General features: G+C 45.9%; 1 protein-coding gene across 1 annotated transcript in view; it reads left to right on the forward strand.

The window, feature by feature from the left end:
* LOC139279856 (neuropeptide FF receptor 2-like) overlaps window positions 1-21,510 on the forward strand; it is a 38,431-nt gene that overhangs the window by 14,017 nt on the left and 2,904 nt on the right. Inside the window, exon 2 of the mRNA XM_070899167.1 lies at window positions 9,210-9,309. Coding sequence (XP_070755268.1) covers window positions 9,210-9,309 — 100 coding nt within the window. The remainder of the gene's footprint in view (window positions 1-9,209; window positions 9,310-21,510) is intronic.

Here is a 21,510-nt window from a genome sequence, read left to right on the forward strand (position 1 = left end):
GGGGAAACAGGGAGAGAAAGTGTCAGTACAAAGCAACAGGAGAATGCTGCTTTGAATATGAGGCTTTTCTTTTTATTCAAGGTAGAATTAAGTAGTGGGGGTGAGGATGATTTTTGCTCTGTGGCAGGGAAATATTGGTGAGTGATTTAAGAGATAGCTTGGCAAATCTCTTTAGCTATCACTGAAGCTTGTGTTTGTTGGCCTTTGTCTGCCTCTAAATAAGCCATATGACTAAAGGAGGATGAGATGGTTCAGCACTGTACTGAAGACAGCCTCCAACATTAATTGTAGCCATTTTCAGCAAAATATTCTGAATCTGCATTGCCAAAGACAAAGCTCCTTTTTTGAGAATACCAGCGTAATTGTTAAATTCACAAGTACCTAAATCGCAGATTAGAATGTGGTAGTGCGAGCTTTTTTATTGGGGCACCCTCCCTCTGAACTATTTCAGTGTGCCAGTGCAGCCTTCGGTCGCCTGAGGAAGAGGGCGTTTGAAGATCAGGACCTCAAACCAGGCACCAAGCTCATGGTTTACAGAGCAGTTGTGATACCTGCCCTCCTATATGACTTAGAGACATGGACTATGTACAGCAGGCACCTCAAAACACTGGGGAAGTACCACCAACGCTGTCTCTGCAAGATCCTGCAAATACATTGGCAGGATAGGCACACCAACAACAGTGTTCTCGCTCAAGCCAACATCCCCAGCATCGAAGCATTGACCACGTTCGATCAGCTCCGATGGATGGGCCACATTGTCCGCATTCTCGATACGAGACTCCCAAAACAAGCGCTCTACTCAGAGCTCTGACACGACAAGCGAGCCCCAGGTGGGCAGAGGAAACACTTCAAGGACAACCTTTGGAAAAAGTACAACATCCCCACCAATACCTGGAAATCCTTGGCCCAAGACCGCTCAAAGTGGAGGAGAAGCATCCGGGAAGATGCCGAACACCTCGAGTCTCTTCGCCGGGAGCATGCAGTAGCTAAGCACAAACAGCGGAAGGAGCGCACGACAACCCAAGCACACCACCCACCCACTCCTTCAATCACCATCTGCCCCACCTGTGATAGAGACTGTAGGTCCCGCATTGGTCTCATCAGTCACCTGAGAACTCATATTAGTGTGGAAGCAAGTCATCCTCGACTTCGAGGGACTGCCTAAGAAGAAGACTGTTTGAGGAAATATGATATAGCGCCATCCGACAGTCATTCGCATACAACTTACATTGTTGCATTTCCTTCAAGTGCAGTCAGGTCTGCATAAAGCCATAGAGGAATTTCAGGTGAAGTGCTGTTCAGGTGCAGAATGGGGAGAAGAGAAATTGTCCCTCATTCTTCCTCTGCATTGCATCTATTTTGAGAACATACACACAAGCAGTATGCACACTTAGTGCCTTGTAATGTGAACTCTGTTAGTAGGTGTCTCTTGGAGCCACCACTGGACAAGGAATAAGCTCCTAACATCCTGAGTACCTTTGCAAGTACCAGCAGGACTATACACAATTTGGAGGTAGTAGAGAGTGAGCTTGAGGAGGTAGCACTGAGTAAGCCACAGTACATAGGTGAGGAGAAGCAAGTAGTGGCAGAGGAGCAGGAAACTGCTGGCCAAATGGCCATATAGCATCCATGAATAACCCCTGTACTATCTCAAACCAAGCCCCGTGGGGACATCAGCCAGCCATGCTCAATTGGATAGGAAATGAAGGCTCTGACCATGCTGATCTATGCATCAGTCACCTGACTGATATTTGTGTGACGCACATGTAAACTGATGCAGTAATGCTAGCCTTGAATAAGCTGGATGCTTATTAACACTAGTGATTACCTTATTTGCCATGCCTGAGCTGCAAGTTAGCTGCAAGTGGCCTTACTGGCAATACAAAGATCTCCAGTTGGCTCCCTACTGACCTAAAGCCCGTGGAGGCAGTTGTCTGAGGTGACTGGTAAGACCTGCTACAAGGAATATAGATATTTTGAGTGCCATAATGGCAGGCACAATCTGTGCATTTTAAGTGCCTGCTGATCTTAGGTGCCTGCTGAACTCTCGAGCATGCCTTCTTTCATCTTGTACTACCTCAACAATTTTATAATGTATTTGAGCTCCATCTAAACCAACTCACTACCTCAATGCTGTGTGCCTCTTTGAGCTCCCATATTAATTGTGTTCCTTTCTTTCATTTCTATTGTGAGATCCTGTAAATCAATCCACTTGCAGATCATTCTCTGGTTACTTTGTGAGAAATAATACAGTAGTTTTTTTCTGAACATTGGAAACCAAACTCACATCAAATAAAGTAAATAAAAATTCCCCCCACCCATCAAAAAAAATTAATTTGTATTCTTAAATGTTGCAAAGAATCGTGTGGTCATAATTTTAAGACAAGCAGGGGAGCTCCCCTAAAGTCCTGATCAATATTTATCCCTCAACCAACATCATTAAAAAGAGATTATTTAGCATTCATTTCATTGTATTTGCAGGACGTAAAATGGTTGCCATGTTTCCCTTCATTCCAACAGTACTTTATTGGCTGTGAAGCAATTTGAGACATCCTAAGATCCCATAGAAGGCACTTTATAATTGCAAGTTCTTTCTTTCATGATAGATCTGTCTTGACCAAGTTGCAGTGTACTGTGCCATTGAGAATGTAACAGATGCTCTTTTTTAAGCATGCAGCTACCTACAAACTATTTACTGTTATGGCAACAGTGGCAGCAGCAGCGGCAGCAGAGATGACAGTTTTCTCTTTGGCAGCTTCCCCAGGGTACAATATGTGACCAACCACACCCACGTTGTCCTCATGTGCCCGCCCAAGTAATGGTATACTTGAAGAGAAGGGGAAGCCTTTTTGCTGAACAATCAAATTGTTTGCAATGTTCATGTGAGTGTCATGTGCATGAAGAGGAAGATGTTCACATGATGCATTTATCCTTGTAAATACTATGTATGCCAGGACTCAGAGCCATGGGCTTGCTGGCCTACCTGCTGCAACATGATTACTTACACCTCAGTACAATCCCCAGAACTCAGCAGTGACCAGTTACAAGAGTATCCTCGAGCAGAACCATTGATGTTCAGTTCACTCGGGTTGGGGCCTGACAGCAGGATTCAAAGCGTTAGCAACATCAATGGAGTCTGCAGTATTTTTCACCTAATGGTACTTGAGCCCTTACACATGGACTTTGAATGAAGAGCAGCAGGAAGATAAAGTGAAACATTCAACGCATTCAATGAAGCAGCCATTCAGCAGTCACTGCCACACGGGAGATTGTCATGAACTCATTCACTTTTTCACTGCAGGCCACCACAGGGCCCCAGAAGTGGTCCAGCTTGAGAGTCTGTAAATACTCTTCTGCTAACCTTTCTATTTCCACTATAGCATAGCCACTCATCCCCGTGCAGACACAATGCACACAAATTTCTGTTTCTCTCAGAGGGTTATAAATCTGTGGAATTCACTGCCTCAGAGAGCTGTAGAAGCTGGAACATTGAATAAATTTAAGACAGAAATAGACAGTTTTTTAAACGATAAGGGGATAAAGGGTTATGGGGAGCGGGCAGGGAAGTGGAGCTGAGTCCATGATCAGATCAGCCATGATCTTATTGAATGGCGGAGCAGGCTCGAAGGGCCATATGGCCTACTCCTGTTCCTATTCTTATGTTCTTATGTAAATGTCTTTAATAAAGTATTCAATAAAGTCATGTGTGTTTATTGGCAGCAATGGCGAGTGTCTATAGTGTGTGTTACTCTGATGCAGTATTGTGCATTGCCATGATCTATCATGTGATAGTCTATCAATTGTTCTGTGTAATGGGCTACTTTTCAATAAACCCTTATGAGGAGTAAGTATAGAGGTTGATTGCAACATGACCTGTGTATGGCTGTAGGATTCTCCTGGCATTGAACTTCCATCTTCTGCCATTAAAGTCCCAGAAAATATGCCACAATTATGCTTTTGGCTCGGGAGGGCTTTGTTCACTTATTTAAAGCATAGTATAGGCCTCATGTTCACAAGGGAGACAGATGCTGGTTCTTGTGCTGCTGCACACTTGCCACTGCTAATCCCAAGTCCTCCATGTTCTATGCAAGCACTTTCAATAGTTTCTGTATTCCTGGATAATAGTTATATACAACTTTTTTCCAAGAACACTAAAGCAGCCACTACATGTCTTGGAAACATAGAAACATAGAAAATAAGTGCAGAAGTAGGCCATTCGGCCCTTCGAGCCTACACCAGCATTCAATAAGATCATGGCTGATCATTCCCTCAGTACCCCTTTCCTGCTTTCTCTCCATAGCCCTTGATCCCCTTAGCCGTAAGGACCATATCTAACTCCCTCTTGAATATATCCAATGAACTGGCATCAACAATTCTCTGCAGCAGGGAATTCCACAGGTTAACAACTCTCTGAGTGAAGAAGTTTCTCCTCATCTCAGTCCTAAATGGCCTACCCCTTATCGTAAGACTGTGTTCCTTGGTTCTGGACTTCCCCAAAATCGGGAACATTCTACCCGCATCTAACCTGTCCCGTCCCGTCAGAATCTTATATGTTTCTATGAAATCCCCTCTCATCCTTCTAAACTACAATGTATAAAGGCCCAGTTGATCCTGATTCTCCTCATATGTCAGTCCTGCCATCCCAGGAATCAGTCTGGTGAACCTTTGCTGTACTCCTCAATAGCAAGAACGTCCTTCCTCAGATTAGGAGACCAAAACTGAACACAATATTCCAGGTGAGGCCTCACCAAGGCCCTGTACAACTGCAGTAAGACATCCCTGCTCCTATACTCAAATCCCGTAGCTATGAAGGCCAATATACAATTTGCCTTCATCACCGCCTGCTGTACCTGTATGCCAACTTTCAATGAGTGATGTACCATGACACCCAGGTCTCGTTGCACATCCCCCTTTCCTAATCTGCCGCCAATCAGATAATATTCTGTCTTTGCGTTTTTCCCCCAAAGTGGATAACCTCACATTTATCCACGTTATACTGCATCTGCCATGCATTTGCCCACTCACCTAACCTGTCCAAGTCACCCTGCAGCCTCCTAGCGTCCCCCTCACAGCTCATACTGCCATCCAGCTTAGTGTCATTTGGAAATTTGGAGATATTACACTCAATTCCTTAATCCAAATCATTGATGCATATTTTAAAGGGCTGGGGTCCCAGCACTGAGCCCTACAGCACTCCACTAGTCACTGCTTGCCATTCTGAAAAGGACCCGTTTATCCTGACTCTCTGCTTCCTGTCTGCCAACTAATTCTCTATAATTATCCCCAATACCATGTGCTTTGATTTTGCACACCAATCTCTTGCGTGGGACCTTGTCAAAAGCCCTTTGAAAGTCCAAATACATTACATCCACTGGTTCTCCCTTGTCCACTCGACTAGTTACATCCTCAAAAAATTCCAGAAGATTTGTCAAGCCCTTCATAAATCCATGCTGACTTGGACCGATCCTGTCACTGCTTTCCAAATGCGTTGCTATTTCATCCTTAATAATTGATTCCAACATTTTCCCCACTACTGATGTCAGGCTAACCAGTCTATAATTACCCGCTTTCTCTCTCCCTCCATTTTTAAAAAGTGGTGTTACATTAGCTACCCTCCAGTCCATAGGCACTGATCCAGAGTCAATAGAATGTTGGAAAATGATCACCAATGCATCCACTATTTCTAGGGCCACTTCCTTAAGTACTCTGGGATGTAGACTATCAGGCCCCGGGGATTGATCGGCCTTCAATCCCATCAATTTCCTTAACACAATTTCCTGCCTAATAAGGATAACCTTCATTTCCCCCTTCTCACTAGACCCTTGGTCCCTTAGTACTTCCAGAAGGTTATTTGTGTCTTCCTTCGTGAAGACAGAACCAAAGTATTTGTTCAATTGGTCTGCCATTTCTTTGTTCCCCATTATAAATTCACCTGAATCTGACTGCAAGGTACCTACGTTTGTCTTCACTAATCTTTTTCTCTTCACATATCTATAGAAGCTTTTGCAGTCAGTTTTTATGTTCCCAGCAAGCTTCTTCTCGTACTCTATTTTCCCCCTCTTAATTAAACCCTTTGTCCTCTGCTGAATTCTAAATTTCTCCCAGTCCTCAGGTTTGTTGCTTTTTCTGGCCAATTTATATGCCTCTTCCTTGGATTTAACACTATCCCTAATTTGCCTTATTAGCCACGGTTGAGCCACCTTTCCCCTTTTACTTTTACTTCAGACAGGGATGTACAATTGCTGAAGTTCATCCATGTGATTTTTAAATATTTGCCATTGCCTATCCACCGTCAATGCTTTAAGTTTCATTTGCCAGTCTATTCTAGCCAATTTACGCTCAAACCATCAAAATTATCTTTCCTTAAGTTCAGGACCCTAGTTTCTGAATTAACTGCATCACTTTCCATCTTAATAAAGAATTCTACCATGTTATGGTCCCTCTTCCCCAAGGGGCCTCGCACAACAAGATTGCTGGTGTGTCCTCCAGCACATCATAAACAGCAGAGGCAACATTAATGAAATTTGCAGTTCATGCAAACATGTCTCTTGCAATGCCAAATAACTGAGATGATCAATGATGGTGTTCAGAGCAGATAATCAATATTTCTAGGCACTACTCACATTGTTTATGGTTGTCCCGTTCTGAGTGGCAGATCCTTCTGCATTATCCAGACCAATTTGCAGTGTTTGGTGCAAGTGAATGGTTGGTCTGTTGCAATGATCTCTTTTTGAACATATTTCAAATGAGGTCTACATCCTAAAGCTCCTCCAGCCACCAGACGGTACCTCTACACAATAACTCTTAATTATATATCGCCTTTAACGTAATAAAATGTCCCAAGGCGCTTCACAGCAGTGTTATAAGACAAAACAGATTTGACACTGAGTCACGTAAGATGAAATTACGGCAGATGACCAAAAGCTTGGTTAAAGAGGTAGATTTTAAGGTGCATCTTAAGGGAGGATGGAGAGGTAGAGAGGTGGAGAGGTTTAGGGAGGGAATTCCAGAGCTTAGGGCCCAAGCAGCTGAAGGCACTTCCACCAATGGTTGAGCAGTTATAATCAGGGATGCTCAAGAGGGCAGAATTTGAGGAGCGCAGACATCTCGTGGGGTTGTGAGGCTGAAAGAGATTACAGAGAGGGAGGGGCAAGGCCATGGAGGGATTGTAAACAAGGATGAGAATTTTGAAATCGAGGCGTTGTATGTCAGCGAGTCAATGTAGGTCAGCGAGCACAGAGGTGACGGGTGAGCCGGACTTGGTGTGAGTTAGGACACGGGCTGCCGAATTTTGGATGACCTCAAGTTTACGTAATATAGAACTTGGGAGGCCAGTTAGGAGTGCGGTGGAGCCTTCAACACCTCCCTTGCCTCACCTTAATATGTCACAACATCTGATGATCCCACATTAATATCACTATCTGCAGCCTCCATGGTGTGCCCCTGCTGATGATGCAATGTGGCTGTTGTGTGATTTGGGGCTGCTTCATCAGGGGACGGTCCTACTAAAGCCTCCTTGCGTTCTGAGACTTCTGTGCACAGTAAAGAAAGTATAGAATGAATTCTTTCACTGGATTATCAAAATAACCACAGCTTAAATAATGTGTAATCATCACAACAGCTGCTCTTGATATGTGTGTATCTGCAACAAATTCCTAATTGCAAATGTATATTATAACTTGTGCACTAAACGGTCAAAATAGGAGACTCTGCACTGTCTCTAAATCCATCCAAGGCCTCAGGTCCTACAATGTCCATTGAAGGTTCCTCACAAGTGACTGCAGTTGCCCAATGCTATCTCCACATAAGAACATAAGAAATAGGAGCAGGAGTAAGCCATTTGGCTCCTCGAGCCTGCTCCGCCATTCAATAAGATCATGGCTGATCTGATCTTGGACTCAACTCCACTTCCCTGCCTGCTCCCCATAACCCTTGACTCCCTTATCCAATGCGTAGACTACCTCTCCTAGCTACAACAGTGCTGAGCTCTGCGCTGACTCTGTGGGGTCGTTTTTCCCCAGGAGTGGACCTTGAGTGGCTGCCACATAATAGTCCCAGCGGGAGGGCCCATCTATTTACAAGGCTGGGCCTCATTAGCATTTGGCTGGCGGGCGGAAAATGAGTTGACAGCAATATCAGGTTGCCCAGCAGGCTGGCTTCGGGAGCCTAAGAAGGCCATTCTGTGGGGATGAGTCCAATCTCTGGATGGTATGGTGGCAGCCCAGGCTGGTTTTGTGGAGCCTGGAGCAGCTCTTCATTGGCTGGGCTGCTGGCAGATACTGGGTGGTGCATTCGCCCCACACATTCCATCAGTGCTGTCATAACCTGGCAATTGGGGTACATCATAGGACTCTGATTTGCTTTTCAAATGGGCTCACCGCCTGACTCAGGCATAAACTAACCCCTCCCCCTCCCTCGCTCCAGTGATAGGCTGGCAGAGGGAGGGCAGTTTATGGTGGGCACAGCACAGTAAGAATGGGGCAGTGTCTTTTTCGGGGTGCTATCACTCTGTTTCCACGGATTGAATGCCCGAAAAACCTACTCCCCTTCGACACAGCTTTCCACTTTCTCTGTGGCATTTTCTTAGGGCCCCTGATACATTCATTCTGGGACCCATACAGCTGTTACAAGAGGCTGGAGGGTTTACTCCAATTAGTATCTCTTGCATTGTTTGCTAATGCTTGCCATTGAGAAGCAACATTCCTAGTCCTCAGCTGAAATGTTCAGCATAAATGCCAAATAAATCGCTTCAATATTAGACTGCAAGGTAGTTACGGTGCAACCATGCCCAGATTGGCTGCTCTCAATTCCATGAGTAGTATCAGAGAAGGAAGGCACTGGAAATACATGAACAAATGCAACTCAAATATTGGGATGGAGGGGACTTGAAAAAATGTCATATTGTTCACCTCATAAGAGCAATTTAAAGGCTTTGTATCCCACGCCTATCTGGAACACTGGGTGTCAGCTCTTTAACTGGGTCACTTACCTGTACTGGGCTGGACCACCTGGGAGTTGCCCATCTCAAATTAGAATCCAGTATTTTAATGAACTAGGACAGTGTCCATCTCCAAAATGTGGGAAGGTTTGGGGTGGAAAATACATTTGTGGCTGATATTATTTATGTACAAAATTAATCCCACAACAAACATTTCTGTTATTTTTCTCCCCCCTGGAATGAATGACAGGAAGTGTACTCTGTTTTACAGGCTGGCCCTTTGGAAGCTTTGTATGCAAGATGAGTGGCTTGGTTCAAGGAATCTCTGTTTCAGCCTCAGTCTTTACCCTCGTTGCAATTGCAGTGGACAGGTAAGGTGAACAGGGAGAACAGGGTTCCAATTGGCTAGTAGAACTAAAGGTACTGAGAACCTGCAACTCATACCGGGTTTCAGAAGGGCAAACTTCTCCAAAATGGCAGATGATTTGGAACAGGTAAATTGGCTAACACTCCTCGATGGTGATGCAACCAATGTTGAATATAAATGTAAAGTTTTTAAGAATCAGATTAAAAATGTGGCAAACAAATATATACCCAAAATCAAAAGACGGAAGTGTTACAAGGAAAAGCCAAGGCGGCTGACTGGGTATGTACAAAGACGAATAAAATGTAAACAGAAATGTTTCTATAAATTAAAGAAATTTAACACTCAAATAAATAGGGTTGAATACAAAGAACAACTAAAGAAACCTATGGCTGCTATGAGATCAGCAAAAAAACTAATGAAAAAAAGGATTGTAGACAACTGTAGCAGTAATGGGAAGAGCTTTTTTAGTTATGTGAAGAGTCAGAGAACTATCAAAGACTGTATTGGGCCACTGAAGGGAGTTCAAGGACAGGTTACAAATGACTCACTGAGTATGGTGGAAATAGTAAATGAGTACTTTGCATCAGTATTCACCCTTGAAGATGATGCTCAAATATTAGAATTTAATAATACTAGTTTTACTACAAGTAACATTAACATAGATAAGCATTTTTTTTAGAAACAATTAAGAACTTAAAAATAGAGCAGCAGGGCTGGATGATATCCATCCGAAGGTCATGTGCTGTGCCAACCCCTGGCCTGTATGTTTAACAGCTCACTGCACTCTGGAATGTTTCCCAAAGATTGGAAGGAGGCTAATGTGGTCCCCATTTTTAAAAAATGTGACAAGGCAAACCCGGGTAACTATAGGCCCATCAGTTTAACATCAGAAATAGGGAATATGCTTAAAAGAATCATAAGGGATGCAATATGCGAATACCTGTACTTGGAAAGGGAGAGACATATTAGGAACACCCAACATGGCTTCATAAAAAAGAGGTCATGTCTCATCAATCTAATTATATTTTTTGAAGAAGTTACAAAGTTGATGGATGCGAGAAGCGCAACAGACATTGTCTACTTAGATTTCCAAAAAGCTTTTGATGAGATACCGCACAAGAGGCTCCTCTATAAGATCGGAGCCTCTGGTAATAGGGGAAATATTTTGTGCTGGATACAGAACTGGCTGGCAGGATGCAGGCAAAGAGTAGTTGTATATGGATTTGGATCTGTTTGGAGACCGTTTACCAGTGGTGTCCCGCAGGGATCAGTGTTGGGACCGTTGCTTTTTACTATTTTTATTAATGATCTGGATTCAGGGGTTGGCAGCACAATTTGAAAATTTGCAGATGATACCAAGATCTGTGCGAGTGCTAGAACTGTCGAAAAGGCTCGTCTGATTCAGGCAGATCTTAATGTGTTGGGAGTCTGGGCTCATGACAGGAAAATGATGTATAACTTAGATAAGTGCAGTGTTATGCATGTGGGCAGGGCAAATGCTCAACATTCATACACCATCCAGGAAAAGGCATTAAAGAGGTGAGATAGAATGAGATTTGGGCATTCTAGTGCATATATCGTTAAAGTTACACAAGCAATGCTGTGCAACGATAGCTGGAGCAAATAGGGTATTGGGGTGTATCCATAGGATAATTGAGTATAAGACGAGGCGTACTTTTTATCCTTGTACAAGACCTTAGCCAGGCCACCCTTGGAATATTGTGTTCAGTTTTGGTCTCTTCACATGGTGGGTGATATTGAGGCTCTGGAAAGGGTGCAGAAGAGGGCCAATCGACTAATTCCAAGTCTAAAGCATCTTAGTTATCAAGATAGTTTAAAAGAGTTGAGACTCTTTACCTTAGAGCAGCGTAGACTTAGGGGGATATGATTGAGGTTTATAAGTAATTGAAGGGAATAGATAGTGTTCCAGCTGACCATTTATTTCAATTAAATAGGTTAGGCAGGGGGCACAAATTTAAGTTGTATAAGGCTAGATCTAGGTTAGATATCAGGAGGTGGTTCTTTTCACAGAGAATAGTAGACCTCTGGAACAAGCTGCCCTTTCATGTGGTGGATGCAGACTCACTGAATTCCTTCAAGCAAAAGCTGGATTTGTTTCTGACTACAGTAGAGATCACCTCTTATAGAAGCTAGGTACCGCAGGGAATTTAATGGCCAGAGTGATCTACTGGACTAGTTTTGATCGCCTAGATGGGTCGGAGAGGAATTTCCCAGATTTTTTTTCCCAAATTGGCCTGGGTTTTTAATCTTTTTTTTGCCTCTCCCAGGAGATCACATGGTTTTGGGTGGGGTGGAGTGTATAAATTGTGATACACAAGGTATCGCACTTATGTGGGACAGACTCAATGGGCCAGATGGTCTTTACCTGTCCGTCATTGTTCGTATGTTCGTATGTTCGTAATTTGGTGCACACAGCTCACTTGACTTTCATGATCCATCACCAGTATTACTATTGTGACATAGAAACATAGAAACGTAGAAAATAGGTGCAGGAGTAGGCCATTCGGCCCTTCGAGCCTGCACCACCATTCAATAAGATCATGGCTGATCATTCACCTCAGTACCCCTTTCCTGCTTTCTCTCCATACCCCTTGATCCCTTTAGCCGTAAGGGCCATATCTAACTCCCTCTTGAAAATATCTAACGAACTGGCATCAACAACTCTCTGCGGTAGAGAATTCCATAGGTTAACAACTCTCTGAGTGAAGACGTTTCTCCTCACCTCGATCCTAAATGGCTTACCCCTTATCCTTAGACTGTGGCCCCTGATTCTGGACTTCCCCAACATTGGGAACATTCTTCCTGCATCTAACCTGTCCAGTCCCATCACAATTTAATATGTTTCTATGAGATCCCCTCTCATCTAAACTCCAGTGAATACAGGCCCAGTCGATCCAGTCTCTCCTCATATGGGATCCTGCCATCCCTGGAATTAGTCTGGTGAACCTTCACTGCACTCCCTCAATAGCAAGAATGTCCTTCCTCAGATTAGGAGACCAAACCTGAACACAATATTCCAGGTTCGGCCTCACTAAGGCTCTGTACAACTGCATTAAGACCACCCTGCTCCTATACTCAAATCCTCTAGCTATGAAGGCCAACATGCCATTTGCCTTCTTCACCGCCTGCTGTACCTGCATGCCAACTTTCAATGACTGATGTACCATGACACCCAGGTCTCGTTGCATCTCCCCTTTTCCTAATCTGCTGCCATTCAGATAATATTCTGTCTTCATGTTTTTACCACCAAAGTGGATAACCTCACATTTATCCACATTATACTGCACCTGCCATGCATTTGCCCACTCACTTAACCTGTCTAAGTCACCCTGCAGCCTTTTTGCATCCTCCTCACAGCTCACACCACCATCCAGCTTAGTGTCATCTGCAAACTTGGAGATATTACACTCAATTCCTTCATCTAAATCATTGATGTATATTGTAAATAGCTGGGTCCCAGCACTGAGCCCTGCGGCACCCACTAGTCACTGCCTTCCATTCTGAAAAGGACCCGTTTATCCTGACTCTCTGCTTCCTGTCTGCCAACCAGTTCTCTATCCATGTCAATACATTACCCCCAATACCATGTGCTTTAATTTTATACACCAATCTCTTGTGTGGGTCCTTGTCAAAAGCCTTTTGAAAGTCCAAATACACCACGTCCACTGGTTCTCCCTTGTCTACTCTACTAGTTACATCCTCAAAAAATTCTAGAAGATTTGTCAAGCATGATCATAGAGAATAGACTGCACAATGTAGGGCTGGGTCCTAAAGAAGAAAGAGTTGCACCTTTCATGATCTCAGGATGTCCCAAAGTACTTTACAACCAATTACATACTTATGAAGTGTAGTCACTGTTGTAATGTAGGAAATGCGGCAACCAACTTGTGCACAGCAAGGTCCCACTCACTGCAGTGCGATTATGACCAGATCATTTGTTTTAATGTTGGTTGAGGTTAAAATGTTGTCGACTTCTTCGAATAGTGCCATGGGATCTTTTATGTCTATCGTAGGGGGCAGAAAGCGGCATCAGATTAATGTCTCATCCGAAAGGTGGCACCTCCCAACAGTGGAGCACTGGCTCAGTATTGCACTGAAGTGTCAACCTAGAATTTTTGCTCAAGTCTCTGGAGTGAGATTTGAACCCATGGCGTTCTGACTGAGATGCAAGAGTGCTATCCCATGGCCCTCAACCAATATCAGTATAACAGATTATTTGGTCATTGTCACATTGTTGTTTGTGGGAGCTTGCTGTACGCAAATTAACTGTCACATTTCCTACATTACAACAGTGACTACACTTCAAAAATAAAGTACTTATGGGCTGTAAAATGCTTTGGACGGCCTGAGGTTGCGAAAGGTGTTATATAAATCCGAGTTCTTTCTTTCATCCTTAACTCAGAATTTGAATTTAAAAACCCACATCATCTTACCTGGGCATCTGAGAGGAGACATATCTTCACCTTCTTAGGTTCACAGTAGAAACTACCACCGTACTGTGTCATCTCCTTGAGGCTGATGTGCAGAGAAGTTCTTTTTCAGAGATAGCTCTTCTCATGGATGTCAAGTTCACCAGTTTTATGTCATCGGATCCTTTCAAACCGCCACCAGCAATGTATGCCAAGTTAGTCAATCAGCTATCCACAGATGTGTCAAGCAAGTGACAGACACCTTATTTATAGGTGCCAAAAGCTTCACTGCTTTTCCTAAGGAAAGGAGTCATCAGCACGATAGGGCACAGAACTTGTTTTGGGTGATCGGGTTCCTAAGAGTGCAGGGCATTGTAGATTGCACCCACATGACCATCTTGCGTGCAGCTTCCTGCTCTTCTTTGCCTCCATCAGTTGCTACTGCTCACTATCTCACTCTGCCCCAAACAGGGGTACTACCTCATGTTCACAGCTGCGTCTTCTGGGCTCCGAACTCACGTCTCTCCTGGGCCCCGATCACATCGCTCTGCAATCTCTCGCCGCTCCTTCGCCCTGACCTCGCCGCTCCTCTGTACCTGTCCACACTCCAATCACAGGGTGTGCGTCTTCTTCTTCTCCTTAGGTGGTCCCTCAAATCGAGGATGACTTGCTTCCATGCCAAAAAGGGGTGAGTTCAATGAGTTCACAGGTGTTTCAATGAAGGACCTAATATTCCAGGTCCCGAACTGTATATTGAAGGGTGGAAGATGCCTGTGCGTGGATTTTTTTAACATGTGGTGGTCATTGCACACCAGCCACCACACAGGCTTGACAGCATTTGGTCTTGATCCAGTAGCAAGGGTTAACCAAGACAACAAGAGACCAGCTCTGCTGTACGGACCTAGTGCGCACACATAGCGCAGTGTGGGCTGGCTCATGCTTCCCCTGGGCCCACGTCTCTCCTGGGCCCCGATCATATTGCTCTGCAATCTCTCGCTGCTCCTTCGCCCTGACCTCGCCGCTCCTCTGTACTTGCCCATGCTCCAATCACAGGATGTGTAGCTGTGTTGGTGCTAGCAAACTGTCGCGGGAGGGGTGCATGATACTGCCTTGCTCTGGCCACGGGCAATGTGAACAGGTTGCTCTTCCTGGCCTATAGAATGACAGATAAGGGACAAATGTTAGAAAGCTGGATCTAAGACACGCCTTCAAACAGATCTTGCATTGTAGACTACTGTGTATCATGTTCGTGTAGTTCCATAGACAATGATGTGCAATGAGTGAGTGATTCGGGGGGACAAAACATAAAAGCAGGATGATAATAGGCATGAGTTTGCGGAAGTGGGGGTACACTTTCCCTTATTCCCTATGTGCTCTGACATGCCTGGAATACTCCAACATTTTTATCCCCATATGCATCTATGCCCCTTTAAGTGACTGCACCCTTTAAATTTTGATTAACGTCTGTAAACTCGCATGCCTTATCCCCAAGTTGCCACAGTCCATGTGGAAAACACCAATTGTGCAGGGAGCTTGTGTAAATTATATTCATGAAATATCCTGTGAGCCCATATGAGGCAGCTCCAGAAGCTCTTCAACCAGTTTTGCAGAATCAAGTCTCGTAAAACATCCTAGAAACTGGCCCAATAGTGGCCCTGTGTTGGGAAAGATTTCAAGCAGTGTGCCATTGCCCAAAGACTCCGGTGTTTCTTTTTCTAATGAGCCTTCCTGGCTACTCAGCAGCACTCGCAAGGCGCTAATGCAAAATTAAAGCGGCTTCAGAAAAGGCAGTAGCGCCTCCTCGACCTACCGCTGTAGTCAGGCTTATTGTTGATGGCAGTTCTGTAAGGTAAATGGAGTGTAACCCAGCATTTTTTTAAATCTCTCAATAATCAGATTTTTAAATTCGGTAGGTTAGCATCCAATCGTGAAAAGCAGAATAACAGAGTTGTGTTATAAACGCTAGTCTATTATTGTTCCTCGACACAACTCAATTTAAGACTTTATTATTCATTATTCACTATGTCCATTCCAATTCTTCCGGCTGTCTCCAAGTGCCCTGTCATTGCTGGTCTAAACAGCTTTCTGGATCGCACCACAGCTTTTTAAAATTAGAATGTAAATTTAGAATTTTAAAAATGTATTTGAAAAGAGTTGTCTCCACAGCACGAATCATTCCCGCAGCACAGGGGGTATTGGTGTGCACAGTGAATACAGAAAACAAAATAATAATTTGATACATTTTTGATAGTTTTTATTATCATTTGAAATGTAGTGTTTAAAAAGGGGGCTGATGGTTTAAGTGGTTCCAATTGATGATTTAATCATCATAATTGATAGTCACAATGGAGTTGAACCATTCCAGTCTTGGTTATTTCAGCTTCAGGGTAGATTGTCCAATCTGTGCTCCTGGTGCAGAGCTTTGCATGGGTGCGTGTGGGAGGTCATAGAAACATAGAAACATAGAAAATAGGTGCAGGAGCAGGCCATTCAGCCCTTCTAGCCTGCACCGCCATTCAATGAGTTCATGGCTGAACATGAAACTTCAGTACCCCCTTCCTGCTTTCTCGCCATAACCCTTGATCCCCCGAGTAGTAAGGACTTCATCTAACTCCCTTTTGAATATATTTAGTGAATTGGCCTCAACTACTTTCTGTGGTAGAGAATTCCACAGGTTCACCACTCTCTGGGTGAAGAAGTTTCTCCTCATCTCGGTCCTAAATGGCTTACCCCTTATCCTCAGACTGTGACCCCTGGTTCTGGACTTCCCCAACATTGGGAACATTCTTTCTGCATCTAACCTGTCTAAACCCGTCAGAATTTTAAACGTTTCTATGAGGTCCCCTCTCATTCTTCTGAACTCCAGTGAATACAAGCCCAATTGATCCAATCTTTCTTGATAGGTCAGTCCCGCCATCCCGGGAATCAGTCTGGTGAACCTTCGCTGCACTCCCTCAATAGCAAGAATGTCCTTCCTCAAGTTAGGAGACCAAAACTGTACACAATACTCCAGGTGTGGCCTCACCAAGGCCCTGTACAACTGTAGCAACACCTCCCTGCCCCTGTATTCAAATCCCCTCGCTATGAAGGCCAACATGCCATTTGCTTTCTTAACCGCCTGCTGTACCTGCATGCCAACCTTCAATGACTGATGTACCATGACACCCAGGTCTCGTTGCACCTTCCCTTTTCCTAATCTGTCACCATTCAGATAATAGTCTGTCTCTCTGTTTTTACCACCAAAGTGGATAACCTCACATTTATCCACATTATACTTCATCTGCCATGCATTTGCCCACTCACCTAACCTATCCAAGTCACTCTGCAGCCTAATAGCATCCTCCTCGCAGCTCACACTGCCACCCAACTTAGTATCATCCGCAAATTTGGAGATACTGCATTTAATCCCCTCGTCTAAATCATTAATGTACAATGTAAACAGCTGGGGCCCCAGCACAGAACCTTGCGGCACTCCACTAGTCACTGCCTGCCATTCTGAAAAGTACCCGTTTACTCCTACTCTTTGCTTCCTGTCTGACAACCAGTTCTCAATCCACGTCAGCACACTACCCCCAATCCCATGTGCTTTAACTTTGCACATTAATCTCTTGTGTGGGACCTTGTCGAAAGCCTTCTGAAAGTCCAAATATACCACATCAACTGGTTCTCCTTTGTCCACTTTACTGGAAACATCCTCAAAAAATTCCAGAAGATTTGTCAAGCATGATTTCCCTTTCACAAATCCATGCTGACTTGGACCTATCATGTCACCATTTTCCAGATGCACTGCTATGACATCCTTAATAATTGATTCCATCATTTTACCCACTACTGAGGTCAGGCTGACCGGTCTATAATTCCCTGTTTTCTCTCTCCCTCCTTTTTTAAAAAGTGGGGTTACATTGGCTACCCTCCACTCCATAGGAACTGATCCAGAGTCAATGGAATGTTGGAAAATGACTGTCAATGCATCCGCTATTTCCAAGGCCACCTCCTTAAGTACTCTAGGATGCAGGCCATCAGGCCCTGGGGATTTATCTGCCTTCAATCCCATCAATTTCCCCAACACAATTTCCCGACTAATAAAGATTTCCCTCAGTTCCTCTTCCTTACTAGACCCTCTGACCCCTTTTATATCCGGAAGGTTGTTTGTATCCTCCTTAGTGAATACCGAACCAAAGTACTTGTTCAATTGATCCGCCATTTCTTTGTTCCCCGTTATGACTTCCCCTGATTCTGACTGCAGGGGACCTACGTTTGTCTTCACCAACCTTTTTCTCTTTACATACCTATAGAAACTTTTGCAATCCGCCTTAATGTTCCCTGCAAGCTTCTTCTCGTACTCCATTTTCCCTGTCCTAATCAAACCCTTTGTCCTCCTCTGCTGAGTTCTAAATTTCTCCCAGTCCCCAGGTTCGCTGCTATTTCTGGCCAATTTGTATGCCACTTCCTTGGCTTTAATACTATCCCTGATTTCCCTAGATAGCCACGGTTGAGCCACCTTCCCCTTTTTATTTTTACGCCAGACAGGAATGTACAATTGTTGTACTTCATCCATGCGGTCTCTAAATGTCTGCCATTGCCCATCCACAGTCAACCCCCTAAGTATCATTCGCCAATCTATCCTAGCCAATTCTCGCCTCATACCTTCAAAGTTACCCTTCTTTAAGTTCTGGACCATGGTCTCTGAATTTACTGTTTCATTCTCCATCCTAATGCAGAATTCCACCATATTATGGTCACTCTTCCCCAAGGGGCCTCGCACAATGAGATTGCTAATTAATCCTCTCTCATTACACAACACCCAGTCTAAGATGGCCTCCCCCCTAGTTGGTTCCTCAACATATTGGTCTAGAAAACCATCCCTTATGCACTCCAGGAAATCCTCCTCCACCGTATTGCTTCCAGTTTGGCTAGCCCAATCTATGTGCATATTAAAGTCACCCATTATAACTGCTACACCTTTATTGCATGCACCCCTAATTTCCTGTTTGATGCCCTCCCCAACATCCCTATTACTGTTTGGAGGTCTGTACACAACTCCTACTAACGTTTTTTGCCCTTTGGTGTTCTGCAGCTCTACCCATATAGATTCCACATCATCCAAGCTAATGTCTTTCCTAACTATTGCATTAATCTCCTCTTTAACCAGCAATGCTACCCCACCTCCTTTTCCTTTTATTCTATCCTTCCTGAATGTTGAATACCCCTGAATGTTGAGTTCCCAGCCCTGATCATCCTGGAGCCACGTCTCCGTAATCCCAATCACATCATATTTGTTAACATCTATTTGCACAATTAATTCATCCACCTTATTGCGGATACTCCTTGCATTAAGACACAAAGCCTTCAGGCTTGTTTTATTAACACCCTTTGTCCTTTTAGAATTTTGCTGTACAGTGGCCCTTTTTGTTCTTTGCCTTGGGTTTCTCTGCCCTACACTTTTCCTCCTCTCCTTTCTGTCTTTTGCTTTTGGCTCCTTTTTGTTTCCCTCTGTCTCCCTGCATTGGTTCCCATCCCCCTGCCATATTAGTTTAAATCCTCCCCAACAGCACTAGCAAACACTCCCCCGAGGACATTGGTTCCAGTCCTGCCCAGGTGCAGACCGTCCGGTTTGTACTGGTCCCACCTCCCCCAGAACCGGTCCCAATGCCCCAGGAATTTGAATCCCTCCCTGCTGCACCACTGCTCAAGCCACGTATTCATCTGCGCTATCCTGCGATTCCTACTCTGACTATCACGTGGCACTGGTAGCAATCCCGAGATTACTACTTTTGAGGTCCTACTTTTTAATTTAGCTCCTAGCTCCTTAAATTCGTTTCGTAGGACCTCATCCCTTTTTTTGCCTATGTCATTGGTACCAATGTGCACCACGACAACTGGCTGTTCTCCCTCCCATTTCAGAATGTCCTGCACCCGCTCCGAGACATCCTTGACCCTTGCACCAGGGAGGCAACATACCATCCTGGAGTCTCGGTTGCGGCCGCAGAAACGCCTATCTATTCCCCTCACAATTGAATCCCCTATCACTATCGCTCTCCCACTCTTTTTCTTGCCCTCCTGTGCAGCAGAGCCAGCCACGGTGCCATGAACTTGGCTGCTGCTGCCCTCCCCTGATGAGTCATTCCCCTCAACAGTACCCAAAGCGGTGTATCTGTTTTGCAGGGGGATGACCGCAGGGGACCCCTGCACTACCTTCCTTGCTCTACTCTTCCTGCTGGTCTTCCATTCCCTATCTGGCTGTGGACCCTTTCCCTGCGGTAAGACCAACTCACTACACGTGATACTCACGTCATTCTCAGCATCGTGGATGCTCCAGAGTGAATCCACCCTCAGCTCCAATTCCGTAACGCGGACCGTCAGGAGCTGGAGGCGGATACACTTCCCGCACACGTAGTCGTCAGGGACACCGGAAGTGTCCCTGAGTTCCCACATGGTACAGGAGGAGCATAACACCCGACCGAGCTCTCCTGCCATGTCTTAACCCTTAGATACACTTAAACTGGTAATAACAATGTTAAAAGTTACTGACCAATATAAGAAGAAAAAGAAAAACTACTCACCAATCACCAGCCAATCACTTACCCCCTAGGCTGTGACGTCACCTTTGTTTTTTTGCCTTCTCCCTGTAGCTGCACCGGTACGCCTCTCGCCGACCCCGGACTCGCGCTGCTCCGAGCTCCCGCCTCCTCGACTGACTGCTCCGAGCTCCCGCTGGCCTTTATAGGCCTCTCGCCGACCCCGGACTCACGCTGCTCCGAGCTCCCGCCTCCTCGACTGACTGCTCCGAGCTCCCGCTGGCCTTTATAGGCCTCTCGCCGACCCCGGACTCACGCTGCTCCGAGCTCCCGCCTCCTCGACTGACTGCTCCGAGCTCCCGCTGGCCTTTATAGGCCTCTCGCCGACCCCGGACTCACGCTGCTCCGAGCTCCCGCCTCCTCGACTGACTGCTCCGAGCTCCCGCTGGCCTTTATAGGCCTCTCGCCGACCCCGGACTCACGCTGCTCCGAGCTCCCGCCTCCTCGACTGACTGCTCCGAGCTCCCGCTGGCCTTTATAGGCCTCTCGCCGACCCCGGACTCGCGCTGCTCCGAGCTCCCGCCTCCTCGACTGACTGCTCCGAGCTCCCGCTGGCCTTTATAGGCCTCTCGCCGACCCCGGACTCGCGCTGCTCCGAGCTCCCGCCTCCTCGACTGACTGCTCCGAGCTCCCGCTGGCCTTTATAGGCCTCTCGCCGACCCCGGACTCGCGCTGCTCCGAGCTCCCGCCTCCTCGACTGACTGCTCCGAGCTCCCGCTGGCCTTTATAGGCCTCTCGCCGACCCCGGACTCACGCTGCTCCGAGCTCCCGCCTCCTCGACTGACTGCTCCGAGCTCCCGCTGGCCTTTATAGGCCTCTCGCCGACCCCGGACTCACGCTGCTCCGAGCTCCCGCCTCCTCGACTGACTGCTCCGAGCTCCCGCTGGCCTTTATAGGCCTCTCGCCGACCCCGGACTCACGCTGCTCCGAGCTCCCGCCTCCTCGACTGACTGCTCCGAGCTCCCGCTGGCCTTTATAGGCCTCTCGCCGACCCCGGACTCACGCTGCTCCGAGCTCCCGCCTCCTCGACTGACTGCTCCGAGCTCCCGCTGGCCTTTATAGGCCTCTCGCCGACCCCGGACTCGCGCTGCTCCGAGCTCCCGCCTCCTCGACTGACTGCTCCGAGCTCCCGCTGGCCTTTATAGGCCTCTCGCCGACCCCGGACTCGCGCTGCTCCGAGCTCCCGCCTCCTCGACT

This window comes from Pristiophorus japonicus, chromosome 1, assembly GCF_044704955.1.
Source record: "Pristiophorus japonicus isolate sPriJap1 chromosome 1, sPriJap1.hap1, whole genome shotgun sequence".
NCBI classification, from domain to species: domain Eukaryota; kingdom Metazoa; phylum Chordata; class Chondrichthyes; family Pristiophoridae; genus Pristiophorus; species Pristiophorus japonicus.